The sequence below is a fragment of the Manacus vitellinus genome, unplaced genomic scaffold (genome assembly GCF_001715985.3).
Source record: "Manacus vitellinus isolate BGI_N305 unplaced genomic scaffold, ASM171598v3 scaffold_8_pilon, whole genome shotgun sequence".
NCBI lineage: Eukaryota > Metazoa > Chordata > Aves > Passeriformes > Pipridae > Manacus > Manacus vitellinus.
In genome coordinates, this window is record NW_021940864.1 from 15343716 (window position 1) to 15364000 (window position 20285).

At 42.3% G+C, this 20285-nt stretch overlaps 1 protein-coding gene across 2 annotated transcripts; it reads right to left on the reverse strand.

Moving 5' to 3' along the window:
* Window positions 1-444: 444 nt before the first annotated feature.
* CALM2 (calmodulin 2) lies at window positions 445-19442 on the reverse strand. 2 transcript variants are annotated; one of them, XM_018085059.1, is made up of 6 exons: window positions 19416-19442; window positions 9423-9453; window positions 4285-4428; window positions 4105-4211; window positions 3080-3215; window positions 445-1674 (listed from the first exon to the last, which is right to left on the reverse strand). In XM_018085059.1, the coding sequence occupies exons 1-6, from the start codon at window positions 19425-19427 to the stop codon at window positions 1646-1648; spliced, it is 459 nt and encodes a 152-aa protein (XP_017940548.1). In that variant the 5' UTR covers window positions 19428-19442; the 3' UTR covers window positions 445-1645. The 2 variants fall into 2 exon arrangements, with proteins under 2 accessions (XP_017940548.1, XP_017940549.1); XM_018085060.2 differs by lacking the exon at window positions 19416-19442 and adding an exon at window positions 13891-14047.
* Window positions 19443-20285: the final 843 nt, after the last annotated feature.

Here is a 20285-nt window from a genome sequence, read left to right on the forward strand (position 1 = left end):
AACATTAGGTAACTGCTCTGCTGGGACCAGTGAGGGTAACCAGATGCAAGGGCCAATGCTTTGTTTAAAGGCCACCAGAATCCCCAAACAAGATAACCATATAGCAATATGTAAGGTCAAGTCAGTTCTTGCCAGGAGAGTAGAGAGGCAATAGGCACGAGCAGCCTTTGGCATTGAGTTCTTAGATCTGTCCTTGGTCAAAACCAGGTTTGTTTTCTGCTTTAAAAAAAAATTAAACCTTGACAAAAAACTAGTGCAAGAAGCACAATTATGCTCATTAACAAATGAGTAAGAATGTTTTTCTTCTGTACTTTGAGCTGGCTGCATCCTGAATGGGAACTCAGATATGGCAGTTTCAGAAAAGCCCAAGTGTGAGACTAAGTTACCCCGATGTAGCAACTGACAGGGAATAAACTCCAAAATAATTAAAAGAAAGCAAACAGGTTTAGTTGTCTGAACAAGGAATTTTAATTTTAGGTCAACTATTGAACTAGGTCAACATCCAGTTCACAATGTCTACAGATAGTGGGCATAGCCAGTCACTACGGTAAGTTTATTGAAGCACCAAGCTCCACACAAGACTGTAAAATACATTTTAAACTACTAGTAAGAAAGCTTCTTCAAGTCAACAATACTATTAAGGGCCAGAGTTTAAGGACTAAGTTTTCACCTTCCAAGCTATTTTAAGACAGCCAATCCATTGCATAAGCAAACCGAACTGCTACAGACTGAAACATAGAGCAGCAACTGCATTGAACAATTCCTGTAAATAATTCAAGGATACATTGAAACAGTATGGGTAAATTGTAATTTTTTATTGGAAAACAAATATACAACTTGGAATGGATTTGAGGCAAATCGTGCCATAAGCAGATTTTTTTTTAAAATAAGTGGCTAAACAAAGTTTAAAAAGCATAGTAACAAGAGGAGAAAATGTTTTCTGGTACAGGACCAGCAGTACAAAAAAAACTTGTGTACGAGTACCTGGATAAATCACCCGTTTTGCATTAGTGCAACTTAAGTTTCATATTGTTGACTGTCAATCGTCCACAACGTTAAGACTCCACATTTCAACAACATGTTACAGGTATGGCCACAAACAAGTTACTGTGAAGTAAGCTAGGAGAATGACTTTTACAGTGCATTAGCCACACACAGATACTATTAACCTCATTTTACTGCAAGAGTCCTCCTCCATCACAGAAAGGGGAATAAACTCTTGTGTACTAGAGAAGGAGAGCCAACATGTTGCTTTAACTAAGGAATTGCTAATGCATGGTAAACCCTAGCTTACTTAATGTAACTTGTCACACTAGTCATACCTAAGTCTCCTAAAGAAAGCTACTTTAATAGACAATCCAGATGTTCCCTCAATTAACCAACTCCATCTAACTTTAGATGTGCAGAAGGGCTTAAATATCCAGAGTAAGCCACATGCAACATTTGTTACTTAGATCAATTTTCCAAAAATCAGAACAATGACAGTAAGATAAAGGAGAAAAACATGGAGGAATGGCCTTCTAATTACTATACATGCATATTCTTTTGACAGTAAGGGAAAAACCTTTTACAGATAAGTTACAAACAGAGAAAAGGCAAATAAACAATTTTGTACAAGAAATTTAACACATTCTGTACAACGTCTTCACTTCGCTGTCATCATTTGTACAAACTCTGTAAAAGGAAAGAGTTGTATGAGTTATTCAGAGAAAAAAACTGAATTGCAAGATCTGAAAAGTGACCATACTGATGCTGAACATGGTTTGAAAACTATGTTTTCAGTTGTAGTCAAATAAAAGCATCCTCAAGATAGTCCCCTTTTTCACCAATCACACCTAAACCCCTTCTATTTTTAATAGGCAAGAGGCCTCTACTTTTTTATAAAAGTTGGTCCCTCAGTTAACTAGAGAACAACCTTACTTCCAAAACAAAACATACTCATGTCCACCGACTTACAGATGGGGACAAGATACCCAAGAATGACTAAGAGCAGAAATCACACTGAAGTGACAATCAGTTAAGTAGATGTACAGTGTTGAATTTCTTGTTTTCCAAAGCAGAACAGCCCAAGTCGTGTAATTTTGCCTGTCTTTAAGCAACTGCTTTATGTGCTTATTCATGGCACATAGTAAATCAGAACCCACAGAAAAGGATTCATTTATTGTGCTGGAACATAGTTTCAGATACAATAATGAAAAGAGATTGGGAACCTAAAAGGACTTAATTGGCTGCTTAAGTTTCAGAAGAGTAACTGGAAACAAGAGGGATGATGATCCTCTCTAGTGCCAGGCTCTGAACCCATAAGCACAGTGATGAAACAGCAGCCTTGTACATAAAAATAACTCTTCACTCACAGATGAGTGCTCGTCCTTAGGCCACAACCAAAGAGGCCTTAAAGGAAAAGCACACCTACACCTCAGAAACAGTACAGGTATCATCCGAAAATACCCTCACTACTCCCTACAGCACATTTGGAAAGTTAAAATGAAAACAAGCTTAGCGTGTCTGAGCTGCAAACACCTGTCTGAAAGAACTCCTCCTGCTCCCATTACTTCATTTATGTTTCAATGCCAGAAAGAAAGGAGGAAATAGAAATAAGTTACATCTGATTTGTGTGAAATATATTGAAGAGGTCTTCTAAAGGTCTTGAAATTTCCGCATATTTGAGAGGCTTTCCCCCTTTGATTAATAAGCAATTTTAAAAGCATTTATGACAGATGAGTGAATTCCTACAGTCAGATCAACATTCATAAGTGAACAGAACAGTATGTGAACATCTGACAACTTGCTTATTCTAATGGTCATTAGACATCATTAGATTTAGGAAGTTAATTCTTGTACTGCACAGCTGAATAATCTTTTTCTGCCTTTGGCACAAAGGCAGCAATAACACTCAAACTTGAACCCATTGAGAGGTACACAATGTACATATTAATTGAACATTAGTTAAAGGAACACTACGTGTTCAGATGAACTTGTCTGAACACTACCCTACTTAAACTTGGTGTGGCTATAAGCAACCACACAAGCACCAGCATGAGAAGTGCTACACAAAAACAATCAGTTAATGACTCCTTACCTTCATAGTTTACTTGACCATCACCATCAATGTCTGCTTCCCTAATCATTTCATCAACTTCTTCATCTGTTAGCTTCTCCCCAAGATTTGTCATCACATGACGGAGTTCTGCAGCACTAATGTAACCATTGCCATCCTGGGAGGGATAAAAGGAACACTGGAATAGACTTGCCTAAGGCCTAGTGACTTAACTATAACTTAAGAACATTGCAGAGCAAACTGAACATTAAGAAGTTAACATAGCTTTAACCACTAGCATTTGCACAAGGCAAATGAGAGCTGCAAATGTACCTTCAACACTGTCCAATCTCTTAGTCTTAAAAAGACATTTTAAAGATCAACTTATCCAATATAGTCTACTTTTGCTGTCGTATTCAGAGACATTTTTATACCACTGACAATGCAATCAGCACCTTTTGCAACCATCTTAGGTGATGGATGTCTATTAAATTTTGTGACTGTGGTTCAAGTGGTTCTTAAAACAAGCTACTTATCTGATTTGCCTATTTAACAGGATTCCAGCACAAAGCCACAAGGCCTTCAGAGACTACTTTTACATATTCCAAGCTAGCTGGGACACCAAATATTGAAGTACTAGTGTATACTAACTCAACTGACTTTCCTCGCCAACTTACCTCTCCAAGGTACTTCACATCATATGTTTTCGGTTCAAAGGTGCATCTTAAGTAAATCAAGTAACTTTAGACTCTTAGCAATTCACTTAGCAAAGACTACATGAAAGATTTAAAACATTATTTTAAGTACTTAAAACAATTTCCCTGCCAGTTGTGTACAAGTATTTTAGTATCATAACAAGCAGTACCTTAAATGGCGTCACCTGCTACTATCCTGACACCTCATTTGACTTCCAGCTACAGTACCACAGTAGACTGAACTTCAGGGTGACTGGCCAATCTAGAGGTTCCAGATAACAGGACTGCAAATACTCCTCAGCTTCAGGAGGAAGTACATTAGAAGTCAGACAGTTTTCTCAAAAGGAATATTTAAGGTAAACATTATAGTACCTTGTCAAAGACACGGAACGCTTCTCTAATTTCTTCTTCACTATCTGTATCTTTCATTTTTCTTGCCATCATTGTCAGAAACTCTGGAAAGTCAATTGTGCCATTGCCTGAAAGACAATCACTTTGTTAGAAAAATGTGTTTCATGCACTTTATTAAATTACTTATTAGTGAACTCTTACCATCAGCGTCTACTTCATTGATCATATCCTGTAGCTCTGCTTCTGTGGGGTTTTGACCAAGTGATCTCATCACCGTCCCCAACTCCTTTGTAGTTATAGTACCATCCCCATCCTTGTCAAATAGTGAAAAAGCTTCTTTGAATTCTGTACAACAACAAAAAAGTTAATCCCCTCAGCTTTGAAAGGTTAACTTAATTCACTGCTGCCTATTGTTCTAAGGTACTTGATTTCGTTCTTGTAAGAAAATTCTGGTATACTGCTCAGCCAGTATAACTGTAATGCCAATATCAAAGCACCAACATCTGAAAAACTACTCACCAGTCTACTAATCAACCACGTTTTGACCTAAACTAAGATGGAAGGTCATCCATTTCAGAAGTACTCAGATATTTGTTACTATATCTTGAAAAGGATTCTTAACACGGAATTGAAATAGCTATCTGGAGCTAGAATGATCCACATTCTTGGTAGGAACCGTATCTCAACAGAAAACAGCATGGAATTAAATGAGAAAATTTAAAATTGGTACTTAAAATATAAATGCTATAGCTTAACAGCACCTTTATTACTAATTGAGGAGATGAGCCAATGGAAAAAGGTATGGTCAGACCAAACTAAAACCAAGTTTCTCATTATAACCCACTTCTGCTAGACACAGATGTCTGAACAATGCAATGCTACCACAGTTGTTCAAGGAGGAAAGTCACTGGAGTCTTCATTTCTGAAAAGCTGCTTAGAAAATTGCTTTGGCCCTACTGCATCCTGAAACAGCACTCACAGAAGTGTTTCTGACTAGTTTTAAGACTGCTTTAGCTGTGTTTCAACATTACCCTCTTAACCCCCTACAATGGCTGTACTGTAGCCAGGAATATTAATACAAGCATAACATGTTTAATTGTCCAGTCCAAAAATGGAGCTGGTTTTAATCCATGCCATCTGTTTGTCTTTGGCCACAGACCTTAAACGAGCTCACTGGGCTGTAGTAGCTCATACACACGACAGTTAAACATGAAAATCTTAACTTCTAGAGTTCAGATCCTTTTACAGCTTCTAAAGCACCTAAGATCATGCCTTTGGACAACTCGTCAGCTCAAGGGTACTCCTTCATCAGAAATACTTCCAAGCATTATTTTTTTTCAACATTTCCAAGCAGCCAGCATTCCAGATGGTGGGTTTCCCAGACCAGAATTAGTCACAGTAAAAACTGTGTTTTCACATGACCTGCATGAAGTCTTACTTCATCCACTTCATACTCTGAAACCCTTGAGGTAAGTACAAGCTGCCAAGTGTTAAAAATGAAACTACAAAAATAGGCTTTTTATAGTTCATGAATGCAGCTATAATACCAGAGTCACAATCAAGTCTTAGGAAAAAAGCCCTACTCTTCTACATCTAACAGTCTGAAGTGTTCCAAAAGCCAACTCCCACTGTTTAGCCCATAAGAATTGGAGCAAGGCTACTACAAGACCAAACAAAACTGTTTGAAGCCAGTTTTGTATAATCACCAAGCACCTGTACCTATAGTCAGTCCCAAACACTCTTTGGGATTAGTTTCAGTTGTCTTAGAGGCAACAAATAGGTTTATGTTTTACACCAGGGAAGGAAAGGCTTTCAGGTCGAGGCTAGTACAGAAATTCATAGTCAAACATAGAAGGACCTCAAAAGGGGAAAGTTGAAGAGTCAAGTGCTCAAGTGTTATTCAAAATGTTTAGCTGTTAACAACTTTGTCCTTCACATGAAGGTCAACCATCACTAACCTAACCATGAAGCAGACTTCTCAGCATTGTAGTGACCTTGCTTAGAAGAAGTAATACTTAACTTTTTTTTTTAAACACAAAATTTAAAAGCTTTCTTTTTACAAAAATAGGCTTTTCAGTGGTATGTTCTGAACACTTGAAAGGAACCACTCAAAGGACAATTCTACCCTTCTTTTACTCAAAGATGCTGTAGGCTAAGAAGCAACCAGCTAAAAATCGTAAGCATAACCATAAAGAAAATAAAGCAAGTCAAAGATTAGCAGCACATTCCCATTTGAAATGCTGAATCAAGTTAGGAATACAATTAAAATACCTCTTTAACCACTTCTGGGAACCACCTCCAGTAATTAGAACAAAGGAGTAACAACCTACACAGATACAGTTCAGATGAGAACAAGAGGAATGTAGCATAGCTTTTGAAGATTTGCAGCCATGGCTAGTGAAGGTAGCTATGACTAAAGTTTAGTGAGTAATTCAATTCTGGCTTCCTGCAACATAAGGTTATAAAACAGACCTCATACACTTTATGACTCCAAGTAGCATGTGAAACAAATCCTCTCTATTCCACTTCTTCACACCAAATTGCAAACGAAAACTCTCTCGTAAGGCTACAAGGTCTCCTCCCTCTGAAAAGCATCAAGAAAAACACTACTTCCAAGCCCCATGAAAGAAAGGCTAATCCAACAGAATAGAATGTTAACACCACCACCCTAGCTCAAAATGTTCTTTTTCACCATAGCTTCTGAGGCACCTCTGTACCACATCACCTTTCCAGATGAAGTAGCAGTCTTCAGTGACCTAATATGTTCAGTGAACCAGGACTACCATTCCCACTCTTGCACAGCTTAGCAAGCTATGTCTGGAACTTTTATAGGAGAATGTTGATTGTTCTCTTCACAGCTACCAGGAGCTCAACACTTAAACATGTCTATTTCTATTATGGCATCAATTTAAAATCACTGTTGCGGTCAGATCCCCAACAGAGAAGCACAGCACAGTAAAGGAACAAGATATAACAAACACCATACATAGGCCTACTTGTTCAGAGCCCAGTTAGAACCCTGAGGTCTAATGGGAGGAGGGATAGCTCAGCAGACCAGTTGGCTTTGGGGCAAAGGCATCTTCAGGCTGCTCCCCCACCCGACCACCCACATTAAGTGGTCCTGACCTACGTACCTTTTCAATACAACGCTTAACCAAAGGGATGACCACTGGACTTAGCAACTTCAATTCTTACTGAATGTAACTGCAGCCAGTATTCATTTTCTGTACCTACTTAGCTTTCAAAACTCAGTCTCTCGTATGAACAAACTCTGGGAAGCTTCACCTCTTCTTACTCTGACAAGGAGCTTCAGTCCTATATGATTAATGAGTTCCATGGAAAATAACATCTTGAATCTTTAACAACTCTATTCTGGTGCTTTGCAGTATGGGTGGAAGATTTTAAGCCCAGGAGAAGTGGTTGCATTAAGTATTCTGGTCTTTTATTTAGGAAAGGTAAAGTTGTCACTACCTTGCAGTACCATTTACTAAGTTTACCTTCAAATTAAAAGCTAGGTATCTTCAGAGAAGCTCAGTTACAGTGGCAGTGGCTCAATTTTTCCAAGCCACAGTATGTAGAACACACAAATTTTACCTGAAAGTCTTCATGGGAAGACACTGTCCTTCAGCAGCAAAACTAAGCAGACTGCTTAGTCAGCTGCAGCCCTTCCTAAGTAGTACTGGGGACGGTTCCCTAACAGACCACCAGTGGGCTCATGTCTTCACCTCTGAGGTTCATGGTTTATGGTTTTCTTGCAAACACATTTGCTTAATGAAATACCAATAACTGAACTGAAAGTGGTAGGACATTTTACCCTGAATACTAACACTAAAGATATACTTTTATTCCTTCCGTGCAGATGAAAACCTCTATTCCAGCATGACAGGCTTATCAATACTCGCTTTTTGTTCCAATAATTATATCATCATAAATGAATAGCTAAAATTTGCACTAATCCCAAGGTAACAAGCTTCCTGTTTATATTCCATAATCAGCTACATCAACTAATAAAGCTTCTACAGTTAAGAACTGGAACAATGATGCATTATTGAAAAGACAGCAGTGACAATTAATAAAACCTGCTCCAACTAAACTCATCACAAAACCTTTAAGATATGTAGGCCAGTCCCAGAAAAAAAATAAATCTTAAATTGAACTAAATTTGGCTTGTGCTTACTCACAAGACAGTACCATGGCAACAAGTAAATAGACTAAGGATTTTCCACAAAACCATAATTAGTCTGCTTCGAGTAAAAGCAAGCTTCTGAAGTGTAAAAGCTACAGAAGAATGTTCTTACACTTCAGATTTGACAATTATGGCAAAAACAAACCAGCTCATAATGACACTTCTGTTTAATACAGTGTCTTTAAGAGATACACCACCATTAAATAGCAGTATCTCTCAGAGGATGTTATTTGTACGGTTGACCTGGCACTATTAGATTAGCAGAACCCTAACATCCTCAAGAACAAATTCACATGACAGTTATGCACACTAAGACTTTCTAGTATTAACACTATACACTTGTCAGATTAAACACCTAAAGTTCTTTAATGTCTTTGGCAAAGCTGAATTCTGCATGACCAGCTTTAAGTCACATCAATTACTGGAGTTCAAATAAGTCTACAGAGAACAATAAGAAACACCCAAGTTTGTGCAGCCTGCATGAGTGGCAGACACGATAACGCAAAGTTTTTGTCATTAATAAGCAGCTGTAAGTGCACGTAACCCAGAGTTAAGGGGCCAATACTAAGATATAAGAGATGCATATTTAAGCATTTCAGAGCAAGTGCCAGACCATCAGAACACCACACACACAACACTTGTGTCCAAGCGCAAAATGCAGGTCCAAATATGGAATATTAAGAGTTGTCATCTTGAAGCCAATCTCTGCTGTCATCAACAAGAGCCACTCTGAAACATCTCTGCTGACAGGAGACAGCACAGTACATTATTTTTGCCTTCTGTTACAAAAGTACTGCAGACTCTGAGCCTTCACCAGAGACTTGCCACTCTCCCCCTGCCTCACCCCTTCACCAGAGACTTGCCACTCTCGCCCTGCCTAACCCCCTTTCAGTTTGCACTTGAGACAATTCTGTAGTCATGAGACAAAAATGAAGAGTCACAAGTCTATTAGCCAGTAAAGATGTGAGGATTGTTTAACTACACATTCATTGTGTCCAGAGGAGCCTTTAAAACTTAGGTAACATATCAAAACATTCCACCATATTACTTTAGTATCTAAGAAAACAAAATATATTGTGTAACACAAGACTGTCACTGGATTAAGAGATGTGCCAGGTCAAGTAGGAGTAGCAACACAGCACAAAAGTCTCACCTGCAATCTGCTCTTCTGTCAGTTGATCAGCCTGCAATAAAAGAGAATATGATTAGAGTTGTAGCAAAAGTTCAAGGCAAAATAAGACTTGTAGAAACCTCTAAATATGGTAGCTGCTCTTCATGACTAATCTATAGCATTCTGAAATAGTTCTAACCAACACAGCTCAAAAGTCATCGGGATTGCTTGCTAAGTAAAACTGGTAGCCTATCCTCATTTCCTGACCCTGAAATATCTGATACACCCAAGTAATATATTACCACTTTTATCAATCAATTGCCCAAGCAACACTACCAAGCTCAGGGCACACAGGCCCCTCTCTATAGACTGGTTTTAAAAAGCTCACACAGCACACTACCATGCTCAGCTTCAAATGAAACACTTTAGGTCTAAGTAATGCAGCAGTAACTCCCAAATGCCAAATTTAAGGCAGACTAGTATCTTCTGGTAAGTTACAATGGTAAAATTAGAAAAATATACTCTTTGCTAGAATTAAATCATCCCTTGATGAACATGTCCAAGCTTCATGTCCAAGACCTAGCTGTAAAACACAAGACACCAGCTTCAGCCCAAAACAGTCATTTCAGTGACATGCACCTGTCTAGACCTTTTCAGACCATTGTCTACACTGGCTCAGCTACCAGGTAGTTAACAGGGCCAGCAAAGAAAGGTTTTGTGGTCTAGGGCGTAATTTCTGTATCAGTTGGGTAAACCCCAGTTTATACCTCTTCTGCATCTATCACCAGTTTTGAATCAACTGTATTTGACAGCAATAAAAACCCTCAGTCTTTGAGGCCAAACCCAAAATGGACTTCACTCCTGAAGGAGCACAAAAGTGTTTGAGGACTGTAGAAACACCTTCCCAGGGTCTCAAGTCAGTTTATTCTTCAAACGAATTCTGGATAGCTTCAATTCAATTGCAGTAACAAGGCCACACATTTCCTTCAGGGAAGCTTCTTGAACTCTTTACTTCATAATACCCCACTGAAGAGTAAAACCCACACTAAAATACAGAAAAGACACATTCACTGCCTAAGCTCAACAGTGCATTTTCAGTTTTGTTCCTGTTGTAACCATTTCAGCAACAACCCTTTTTATAGTTAATGCAATACTGACAGAAAAATTTTCAGTCACTAGGCGTGCCCACCACACTCTCCCTACACATTAACCATCTGTCAAGGGAAGACTTAGAAAAAGGTATATGCACCACCTGTCAATTTTTTTAAGTAATTACAATTTGAATTACATTCCTATATTGCATACAAACTTAGAAATTACCAGCTGCTGGTTATTCCTCCTACAACAGAAGGAAAGACAGCTACTCAAGCAGCCATACAAGAGCTAAACTGTTTACAAAAAAAAAAATAAAAATCTGCATACAATACAACAACAGCCCAAGACAAAGGCCTCGATCAGTTCCTTTCTCAGACTGCCTGGGGCTCACCTACTTTAAGAACCAAGACCTCCCTGCTGAGCAACTTTTAAACTAGCAGCCGATGGGTATTGGAAGCTACAGATTCCACTTGTCCAAATTTCAGCTGCTGTAGGAAGTATCCCCATGTAGGCTCTACTTTTTGTTAAAAAAAAACAAAAACAACCAACAAACAACGAACAAAAAACAGACTAGGGTGGCAGCAACACTACTGAGAACATCACCGATTTGACTCTAGGCTTTGGGATGGAAGTATTCTGCCGGTCACCTGGCAGAAGCCTAAAGGATTTTTGCTTGTCTGCAGAGTATCAGTAACACAGGCTCCTACCTTTGCATGCTATTTACATTTTTACTGTTCCAGTGACGAGAACGATGTGCTACATTTCCATAAGACATTTATACCCACAGAAAGCTGTAGATCAGATTTAAGCAACAAGAACCTAGTTTATTTAGGTTACTACTTACGGGTTACCAAGTTGAGTCACGTACTGTTTTATACAAACAATTTTATATGAAGACGTGACATAGCAATGTGTGAGCTGTTAAGTGTTCTCAAGCTCTTCCTCCTCTCTAACTCTTCCAGAAACTTAAAACACCCTAACCATGAATTTGGATAACCTCTGACAGTACCTGTAAGAGGTACACTGTTCGAGGAGAGCACAAACCTTATTAGAAGGCACAGGTATGGAGCAGTTGAAAGATAAGGGGGGAGGTGGGGCAAGGTTGAACAAACACCATCTGCACTCTGCAGTGCTGGGCTCTGCAGGGACTGCTGCGCAACAGCAGTAAAGGGCGGAGCCAGCAGCCTGCCAGATCCCTGCCTCCCGTGCCACCCAGGTGGAGGACTATCAACCTGGAACCGTGCGCGCGAGTTACAGGCCACCGTGCCCTTCCGAGAGGGGCCTCCTGGAGTTCTATGCCCCGAATTTAAGCTAGATTATCGTGCACCATACCTGTGACCGGGTGCGCACTTTGATCGAGGCAACGCAACTTCAGATCCAAACGTTTAAATGCTGACTGTAACGTGCCCATGCTGAAGGTTTGACATGCCCTTTATCATGGCCAAGACCCACCTGAAAAACTCCTGATGCCATCATAGATATGAGACGGCATTCAGTGATTCACGTTGCAGTACTTTCATTTTCACTGCAGTAGCTCCCATCCCCCCACCCCCAGTTTGTGCGGAGGCCCTGACAAAGACTCTAAACCTCCTAGAAAAGCAGGGGAGCTGTTGTGTGTGCGGCGGTTTCTGTGGCACATACAGCCTCTAGAGGTAGTGTTCCATTACAGCCGTAGCTGCTCTGCAGTAACCAGTTTGGGAGATCCTCCACAGGACTGACTAACACTGCCTGATAAAGAGCCACCAGCAAATCGCAAACACAGTTCCTCTCTGAAACTCGGCATTTCGGTGTATTTCACAGGAATCGGATCTGAAGGGACAGTTCTGTTCTGGCAGGACTAACCATGGAACAAGAACCAGACAGACTAGCATATACGGACTAAAATTAGGCTTATGGTAGGTTAGCTTATTCTAGGAGCAAATCATTCTGCCTTATCTACCATGGGGAGTACTGGACAACATTCAGTCACAGGTTGAGCCAGTTTGGTCTGTCGGGATGAACTATGACCACGTTCACTGTCACTGTGCCTCCTGGACACACCCATTTTAACACAGACCTTGCTTGCAGATACTCCATTTTTGGTTCTCTACAGATGATGATTAAATGCAGCAAGTCTTTTGCTTGCTAGATCCATTGCTTTTTCCCCCCTCCTTAACAGATGGTTTGCTGTATAGGTTCACAATTCAAGCAAAAGAACCAATTCAGGTTTCAATTCACCTAATTTCTTTGCTCAGAAAGAGCACTTCAAAAAAACTAAATTTTAAGTACCCATCATTCACATTAGACATGACGAGCTGACAGTGATCTGATTCCTCAGAAGCACGTAATGAATGAAAAGACAATTCCACAATACTTATCTTAATGCAGAGATAATATCTTAACGCAGAGATAGATAGCACTAAGCGATCACTGGTGCTGCTTTTGCAACAAAATTGGTTTTGGTACGTTTCTCATTATCCACTTGTTTAAAAAAAAAACAAAAACAACCTAATTTCACATCGTCTAGACCGAATTTGAAACAATTCTCCGATCCCACAAAATGCGCTTTATTTCGACAGCGGATTAAAGTCCTAAAGGCATCACTGAAAAAATTATAAACGCAAGACTATCCTCTGCAGTGACCAAAACGGGAAGCCAAAATTGATTAAAAAAAAAAAAAAAAAAAAGAGAACACAAATAACCCCTTGTCCAACAGAGCCGCCAACACCAAGGCGCTACCACGGAATCGGCAGGGGCTCCAACGCGAGCTGACAACAGGTCTAGCGAGGAGGGCGATGGTGCAGTGAGGCACAGCCTGCCCCTCATCATCATGCTGCTCAGAAGCTGCAGGGCTCCGCAGTGCATTATTATGACCAGGCGCAGCACACCTCGCTAGCGAGCCGGACATCTTAGGCTGCCTCCCCAGGCACTCTCAGCCGCACACGCCAGGGACAGGGAGGGGGAAAGCGATAAGAACGCGGAGCTGATGCCATCGTGGCAAGCTCCTTCCCCTGCTCCCAGCGCCCCAGGTCCCCTCCCAGGCGGGACCGCTATCCACCGCTCCCCCCGGCACGCGCCCAGCGCCGCCTCACGGCGCTCCCGCCGACCCGGGGCCGTTTGGATTTGAATCCGCACCAACGCCCAGGGCGAAAGGGACCGGGCGGGACGCCATCGCGCGCACAACTGTTCCTCCCACCACACGGCGCCTCCGAGCGGGACCATCCCGCGCATAGACTAAAGCCCGTCGTCGCAGCGCAGGGAGCGTTCCTGCAGACCTACCTTGTCCCGGCCTTCTGGCAGGCGACGTCGCCCCATCACCAGCCAACCTCCCCCCCATCCGCAGCCCAATCCAACCGCCCACCCCCGCTTCACACGCCGTGCACACAGCGGCGCCCCCGAGAACCTGCGGCTGACTGTCGCGTGCCAGGGGACTCACCATGGTGGCCCCGGCCTGGCTGCGGGTGGGGGCCGCTCCCGGTGGGGGGGGAAGCTGAGAGCTGCACGGGGCGCTACGCCTGCGCGACCTGCCGCTTGCACGGCTCGCCTCACACTGAGCCCTGCCCGCCGCCGCCGGCGCTCATAGAGACCGCCTCACCGCCGCGCCCGTGATCGGCTCGCGCGCTCCCTCCCCCCTCCCCTTCTCCTCGGCAGCGAGCGGAGCTGCGAAAGCGAGTCCTGTCCTTCGCGCCCTTCTAGCAGGGCCCCCCCGCGCCCAGAGCGCGGCCCCTGTGCCCCTAAGCCCCCGAGCCCGGGCGCACGAAAGGGTGAGGTGCAGGAAAAACTGGGGTCTGCGCTTGTGAAACGGTGTGGAGAGGAGCAGGGGTGCGCAGGGGGGCATGTGGAGGCGAGCGGACTATTTTCCTGGGCGGAAGGGGATCTTAGGAAAAAATGCCTAGGAGTGCAGAGACTCCGTAAGGAGGGCGCTGATTGGTGGGTTCGTACCTGCAATGCGTCACTCGGACATGCACAGTCTGGGCCGGGAACGCGGTTCCCCCTCCCCCCGCCCGCAATGCGTGAGGGCCCGGCAGGGCCGGGGCCGGCCCGGCCCCGTCGGCACCCACGGTGGCCGGGACACGGCCGCTGTCCCGCTCCCTGGGCACCGAGCGGGAACAGTATCCCTGGGACCGCGTTTGCTAGAATGTTTGGAGCCTGTTATCTCGCTGTGCCCCGGAAAGCCTCACCCACACAGAGTTACTAAATGAGACTCGCTCCGCATCCAACACAGTGCAGAAAAAAAAATTCCCATCTCGCGCTGCAAGCCAGAGATGCTTCGTCGTTTGGTAGCGTTGTTTAAAAGAACACATTTACCAGAATCAATTAGGTTGGAAATGACCCCTGAGATCATCGAGTCCAACCTTTGACCGAATACCGCCAAGTGCCATCTACCACCAAGTGCCATCGTCCAGACTTTGCTGAAAGCAAACACCTCCAGGGACGGCGACTCCACTGCCTCCCTGGGCAGCCCATTCAAATGTCTAATCACCCTTTCTATGAAGAATTTCCCCTAAAGTCCATTCAAATGTCTAATCACCCTTTCTATGAAGAATTTCCCCTAAAGTCCAACCTAAACCTCCCCAATTAGACATTTTTCCCGTTTCTCCCTGTTAGGAATGGTGTACGCCCAAATCCTGTGCCTGAGAACAGGTGGCCAGAAATTCTGAGCTGAAATCTGGAGTCTTAGCACCATTTTCTGTAAGATGCATTTGGGCAAATGGCTCCAGACATAACTTTCAAACTTGCATGTATATTTTAAAAGACAATTCGGCAATGTTGGCTGAGTTCAGTGAAAGCAGACCAACCTGCCATCTCTGAAAACCACAACATTCATTTTTGGGACGATAAATCCATTATTAAAATTTGCAGGCCTGAGTTAAAGTTTTCTGACCTAAGTTTGAATACAAATTTCCAGTCACATTTCAATACAAATTACCTACTTCCATATCTACTGAAGGAATTATTTAGTTGGTATTTATACAGTATTTTATACCTATCTACTCACTGTTATTACAAAAACTAGAGCAATGGCTCTCACTTCTCACACTAAAGAGGTTTCAGTCATCTCTGCTCTTTGCAGTCTCTTTGGTTTATAGGCCATAGAAATAGGATGTGCCTGGGAGGGGACTGGCATGAACCAACTCTTTAACTGAAATTTTGTGAGGTTTTTCTCCCTGAATATTCATGGAAATCCTCAAGCCTGATTTCTTTTCAGGATAGTCTTGTGTCCACCAAATTCAGTAAGAAAGAGGGGAATAAAAAAAACCCCAAACCCAGAACAAGACCTGATTTCTTAAAATAATTAGGGACCCCTTGACTGAATCCAGTGGCTCTCATCTCTCTTCCTCACTTTGTGATCATAGGGAACACAGAAAACAATACTTAAATTTGGCCTTCAGCCTTGAAATCAATCTGCAGTTACTGTTTTGTGATGCACTAGTTTGTTAGGCCTCCTTTCCTCTTACTGTATTTATAGTCCACAAATCATGCACGTTGAACTATTATCTTTGTATACTCTGATAATATTTTTTATCTGATAACTCTGATAACCTAGGTAGTGCGTACCTAGGTGAACAAAATACTCTCCTGAGAAAGCAATGACTGACAAGGTTATTGTTACATATGCCCCCTCCAGCCTCTGCCATAGGAAGCAGGAGCAAATCCCCACCTGTGGTCAGGCTATGCTCCACGCAGACAGATGAGCTTCAAGCGAGTTTTCCTCCTCCCCAGTGCCCCCTTTGGTTCAGTTTTAAGGATTCCTTTGACATTCCCAACTTCTATACATTTCTAGAGGTGTGAATCACTGCAGACAAGTTCTTGACCAAAAAAATTCATCAACTGCTCTAGATTTGGGATAAAAGTGGCATAGCAGCACTCAGGGTGAGTGCGTGTCACACCCTGAAATCTGGAGCAGAGCAGAGCAGAGTGCTGGCGTGTCTGTGTGGAGCAAAACTATCTCCTGTGGAGATGTTAGCTTGGGTCCTGGCAACAAAACGCCCACGGGTGCATGGTGCTGGGCCTGATATGCCAGGCCCTTTCCTCAGCATCTGTCCTTTATCCTCACAATACCATGGAGAGGCAAAACATTGTGACGCCTGGGTTACTCAGGTGCCAAGTCTCAAGGGATCTATTAAGATGAGGTATATAAACATTTCTGAATGAAGCTGGTCCTGAGAGATTTGATGAAAAGTATGTGGCAGGGCTGTATTGAGACAGCAAGTTCTGCCTGAGTCCTGTTCCTGGAGTCTCAGGAGCATGGAGGCTGTAGAAAACATGAGGCCCACAGCATAAATAAAATGCAGGCTCTTTAATTATGGCCTAAGGGTTTGCTGAGGAGCAGGTACTTGAATGCAAGAATGTCTGGTCCCAGAGATCTGACCACCATAGCATTTGGGTTTTTATAATGTCCATTAAAGTATTTGGTATCTGTAATTTATATTTAATTCTTCATACTCTTTTTAGTTGTGTTCAGTTTTCTCTAAAGTGGTCATTCAGAGCATCCTCCCTCTGCCATATGTTTCTTGTGCCCCCTGGTTCCTTGATCTCTCTCTCTCCCCTTTCTCTGTTCTTATGTGTCTCCCTTTTTCCATCTGCGTTTTCCTCCAGCAGCACCCATTTCCTGTGGGTTTCATCACCACCCCCACCCTGCTTCCATCTGTTGAAGAGATCAGCCACGAAGTTAACTTGCAATTACACTACCCGTGAAATTACACCAACACTTCCAGCGGCATTACTAAGCATTAAAGTGAACAACCCAGTGAAATTAATGGGAGAGGGGGGGAGTTCTCCCGTCTCACAAACGGATTGTTGGCACTCTGAGGTAGGTAAACCAGCAGATTCTCAGGTATATTGAGGTCCTCTCCCAGTAGCCTAGAGAAGCAGAATTGCTTTCCAGCAGCCCAGCTGACGCTCTTCGCAGCCTGCATGTGCCGTGAGAGGCAGGGAAATACATCAAATGACCGGCCGCAGGCGCGGGCTGCGACTGACACCTCTGACAGAGCAATAATGGGAACTGACGGTAATTTCTCTGTTGCAATGGTCAGGTATAGCTCTACCGACTTGGGCTTTTTAATGTGATAATTTCTCTCTCTGGTATGTAATTTAATAGATTTGTCAATGCTTGTCCGCTGTGCTTCTCCCCCTGTCCCCTCTCCCAACACAGAAATATAGTTTTACAGAAGTCTACTTTCACGATTATGGCAGCAAATTAGAAAAGCAATTTGAGTTCCAAGGTTAGATGAGCTGCATATGCCAGCAATTTTCACGGTTACTCTTTGTGGTATATTTAATATTGTGAAAATGCAATTTATTCTATCGTTTTAGTAATACTTTAATGGATCATTCGGACTGATGTATACAGACCACAGTGCAATGGCATAAAATGCTATAGCTGCTTCCTCAAGATTATAGTTATATTTTGAACAACCTAATTAGAAATTAACTGTAAATTTTATGAGTGATTTTCTGATAAAGGAAGCAAAAGTTCTCTACCTAGAGTGAGTACTAACACAGCATTTAACTAACTGCTACATACTGAAGGAAAGTAGCTCATGGCTGTTTTTTGCATAATGGGTCTGATTTTTTCCTGCTTTGTCTGTAATAGAGAACTTGCCTCTCTGAGAAAGGCCTTTATCCTCAGTTCCAACTTTATGGGGATAAAACTAGGGTGTAAATCAATACTTAGCCAATGGTAGGCCCATTCAGCCCTTAGCAAGGAAAAACTTAGTTGTGTGCAAATTTTAAGATGCTAAATGAGACATCCCTGTTTCTGGTATCCTGAGATCATCTGTTGATCAAACAACCCAGAATGCTGAGAACTGGGAGGAGCTGGGGTGACTGCTCATCCAGGTACCCTCACCTCACGTGGAGGACAGCAGCAGATATTAACAAACAGAGGTTTACGGATGGTGTTGGATGGAAGACACCTCCTCTAATATAAACATGCTTGTGGGAATAGCTGCATTTTTCCCTTGCATGTTGAAAACCTTACCCTGTCCTTTATGCCTGGTCCCTGAAGGACTCACACCTGGACTACACAGTACCCATCAATTACAGGGATGGCACTTCTTCCCCTACAGAATAGTACAGGAGATTCCTCCCACACTTCAGTTTCTGTAGAAAGTGCACAGATAAGAGCACTACATGGTCTGAGTCGCAGGCAAAAGGGACTGCATTACACGCTTTCAGAACATGCCTATAGCTGTGTCAGTGCTGAAGGCAATGCAGGCTTATCCCAATCAGCATTTGGTAACTCAGATACGGATAGCAAGGTAGCTCTAGAAGTGTAGTGCTTACCACAGACTGCCAACCCTCTCAAGAAGCCATTCAGGTTTTGAAGCCAGCAGATACAGAGCTCTATTGTGAGGATTACATGGCTCCCCTACTTGAGGCTAGATGTTGTAAAGCTGATTCGGGTGACCTAAAGCTGACTCTAACTATCTTGTGACCATTCACTGACATGAAACAAGACAGGAGAGTCCAAAAAAGTAGATGGGTGCACTCACATAAAACTGAGAGAGGCTGGAGGAAGATGCAAGATCTAATCACAGGCTCTAGACTATGTTTAAGAGTAAAAAGCCAGTGGGACTCAGAATCTTACTGCTTCCATTTTATGAGGATTTCTGATGGAACACTGTCTATAAACCTGCAGTATTTTCTGTGTTCCTATGAGGAAAACCTAGCTGTAGCTCTTCGTTTCACAAGCATATCGTTCTGGAAGATGAGAAGGCTGCCTGGGCAGAGGCAGTAGGAGATCCCCTTTCTAAACCATGTTCTTGAAGTACAAGAATAGATGGCCCTCAACACTATGAGAAGATCTTGCTTTTTCCGTGTTTCATTTTCTAAAATGCCTTAATAGGAAGGAAAGCATAAAACCGATATTTGCTCCAAGATAACAGAAATCCCACAGTCATCATCTATAGTACAGTTCTGTTTTCCAGGGACTGGAAATAATATCATAACACTTACAAGAGGTAGCATAAAGTCCAGGAAATTGCATAATGTATTCCAATGCCTTCAGATTCTTCAAAGACTTCTTTTTCTTTCATTTGATAAGCTGTAAGAGAAAGAGAAAGTTCTCAAGGGTTATCTGCTCTTCCACACACGGGGCAGAAGCCTTTGTCCATGAGAACTACCAGCCAATGATTATCATCGGTGCTTACAAAGGAATGAACCTCAGTCTAGAATGGAGACTCTCTTTAGTTTGATGAATATGACAGAGAAAGCACTAGCAAATGCTCAGTGGCCAGGATTTTGCAATTTTCAGTGGGAAAACACAGACAAATATGTTTATTTCCCAACCAGACTATACCACTGTTATGGGTTGGTTTCAGTTCATCCAAAACCAAGCCCACAATATACGGAGTGAAGTAGTAGTACAATGGAATTCATAAACTTGACAAAATGTATCCAAGCAACTGTTTAAACTTCCCCTCATGTGGAGATCTAGGAAGACAGTGGTCAAGGAAGAACTTGGTAATTCTCCATTTTGACAGGAAAAGATGGCTGGAAGAAAAATATGCTTTTCTATATCTGAAGACTCTTAGTTTTAGTGGTTCTCATCCTAACATATTTTTTCTTTATTAACAAGCAAAAATGACAGAATAATAGGCAACTGCAGTTAAAAAATTACCGGGGGAGGCAAAACAGTGCTTATAATAGCGTTATTGCTGCAACCTTAATTAAGGCATAGTGCCAAATACCTCTGTGATGAAAAGCAAATCAATGTAATGATGCTTTACCATTACCTTTTTTTGGGGTAGTGAAATGTCACAAAATATTTTGCACACTTCCTACTGGAGATCAGAGCATATGGGACTGATATACAGCAGAAAGCAA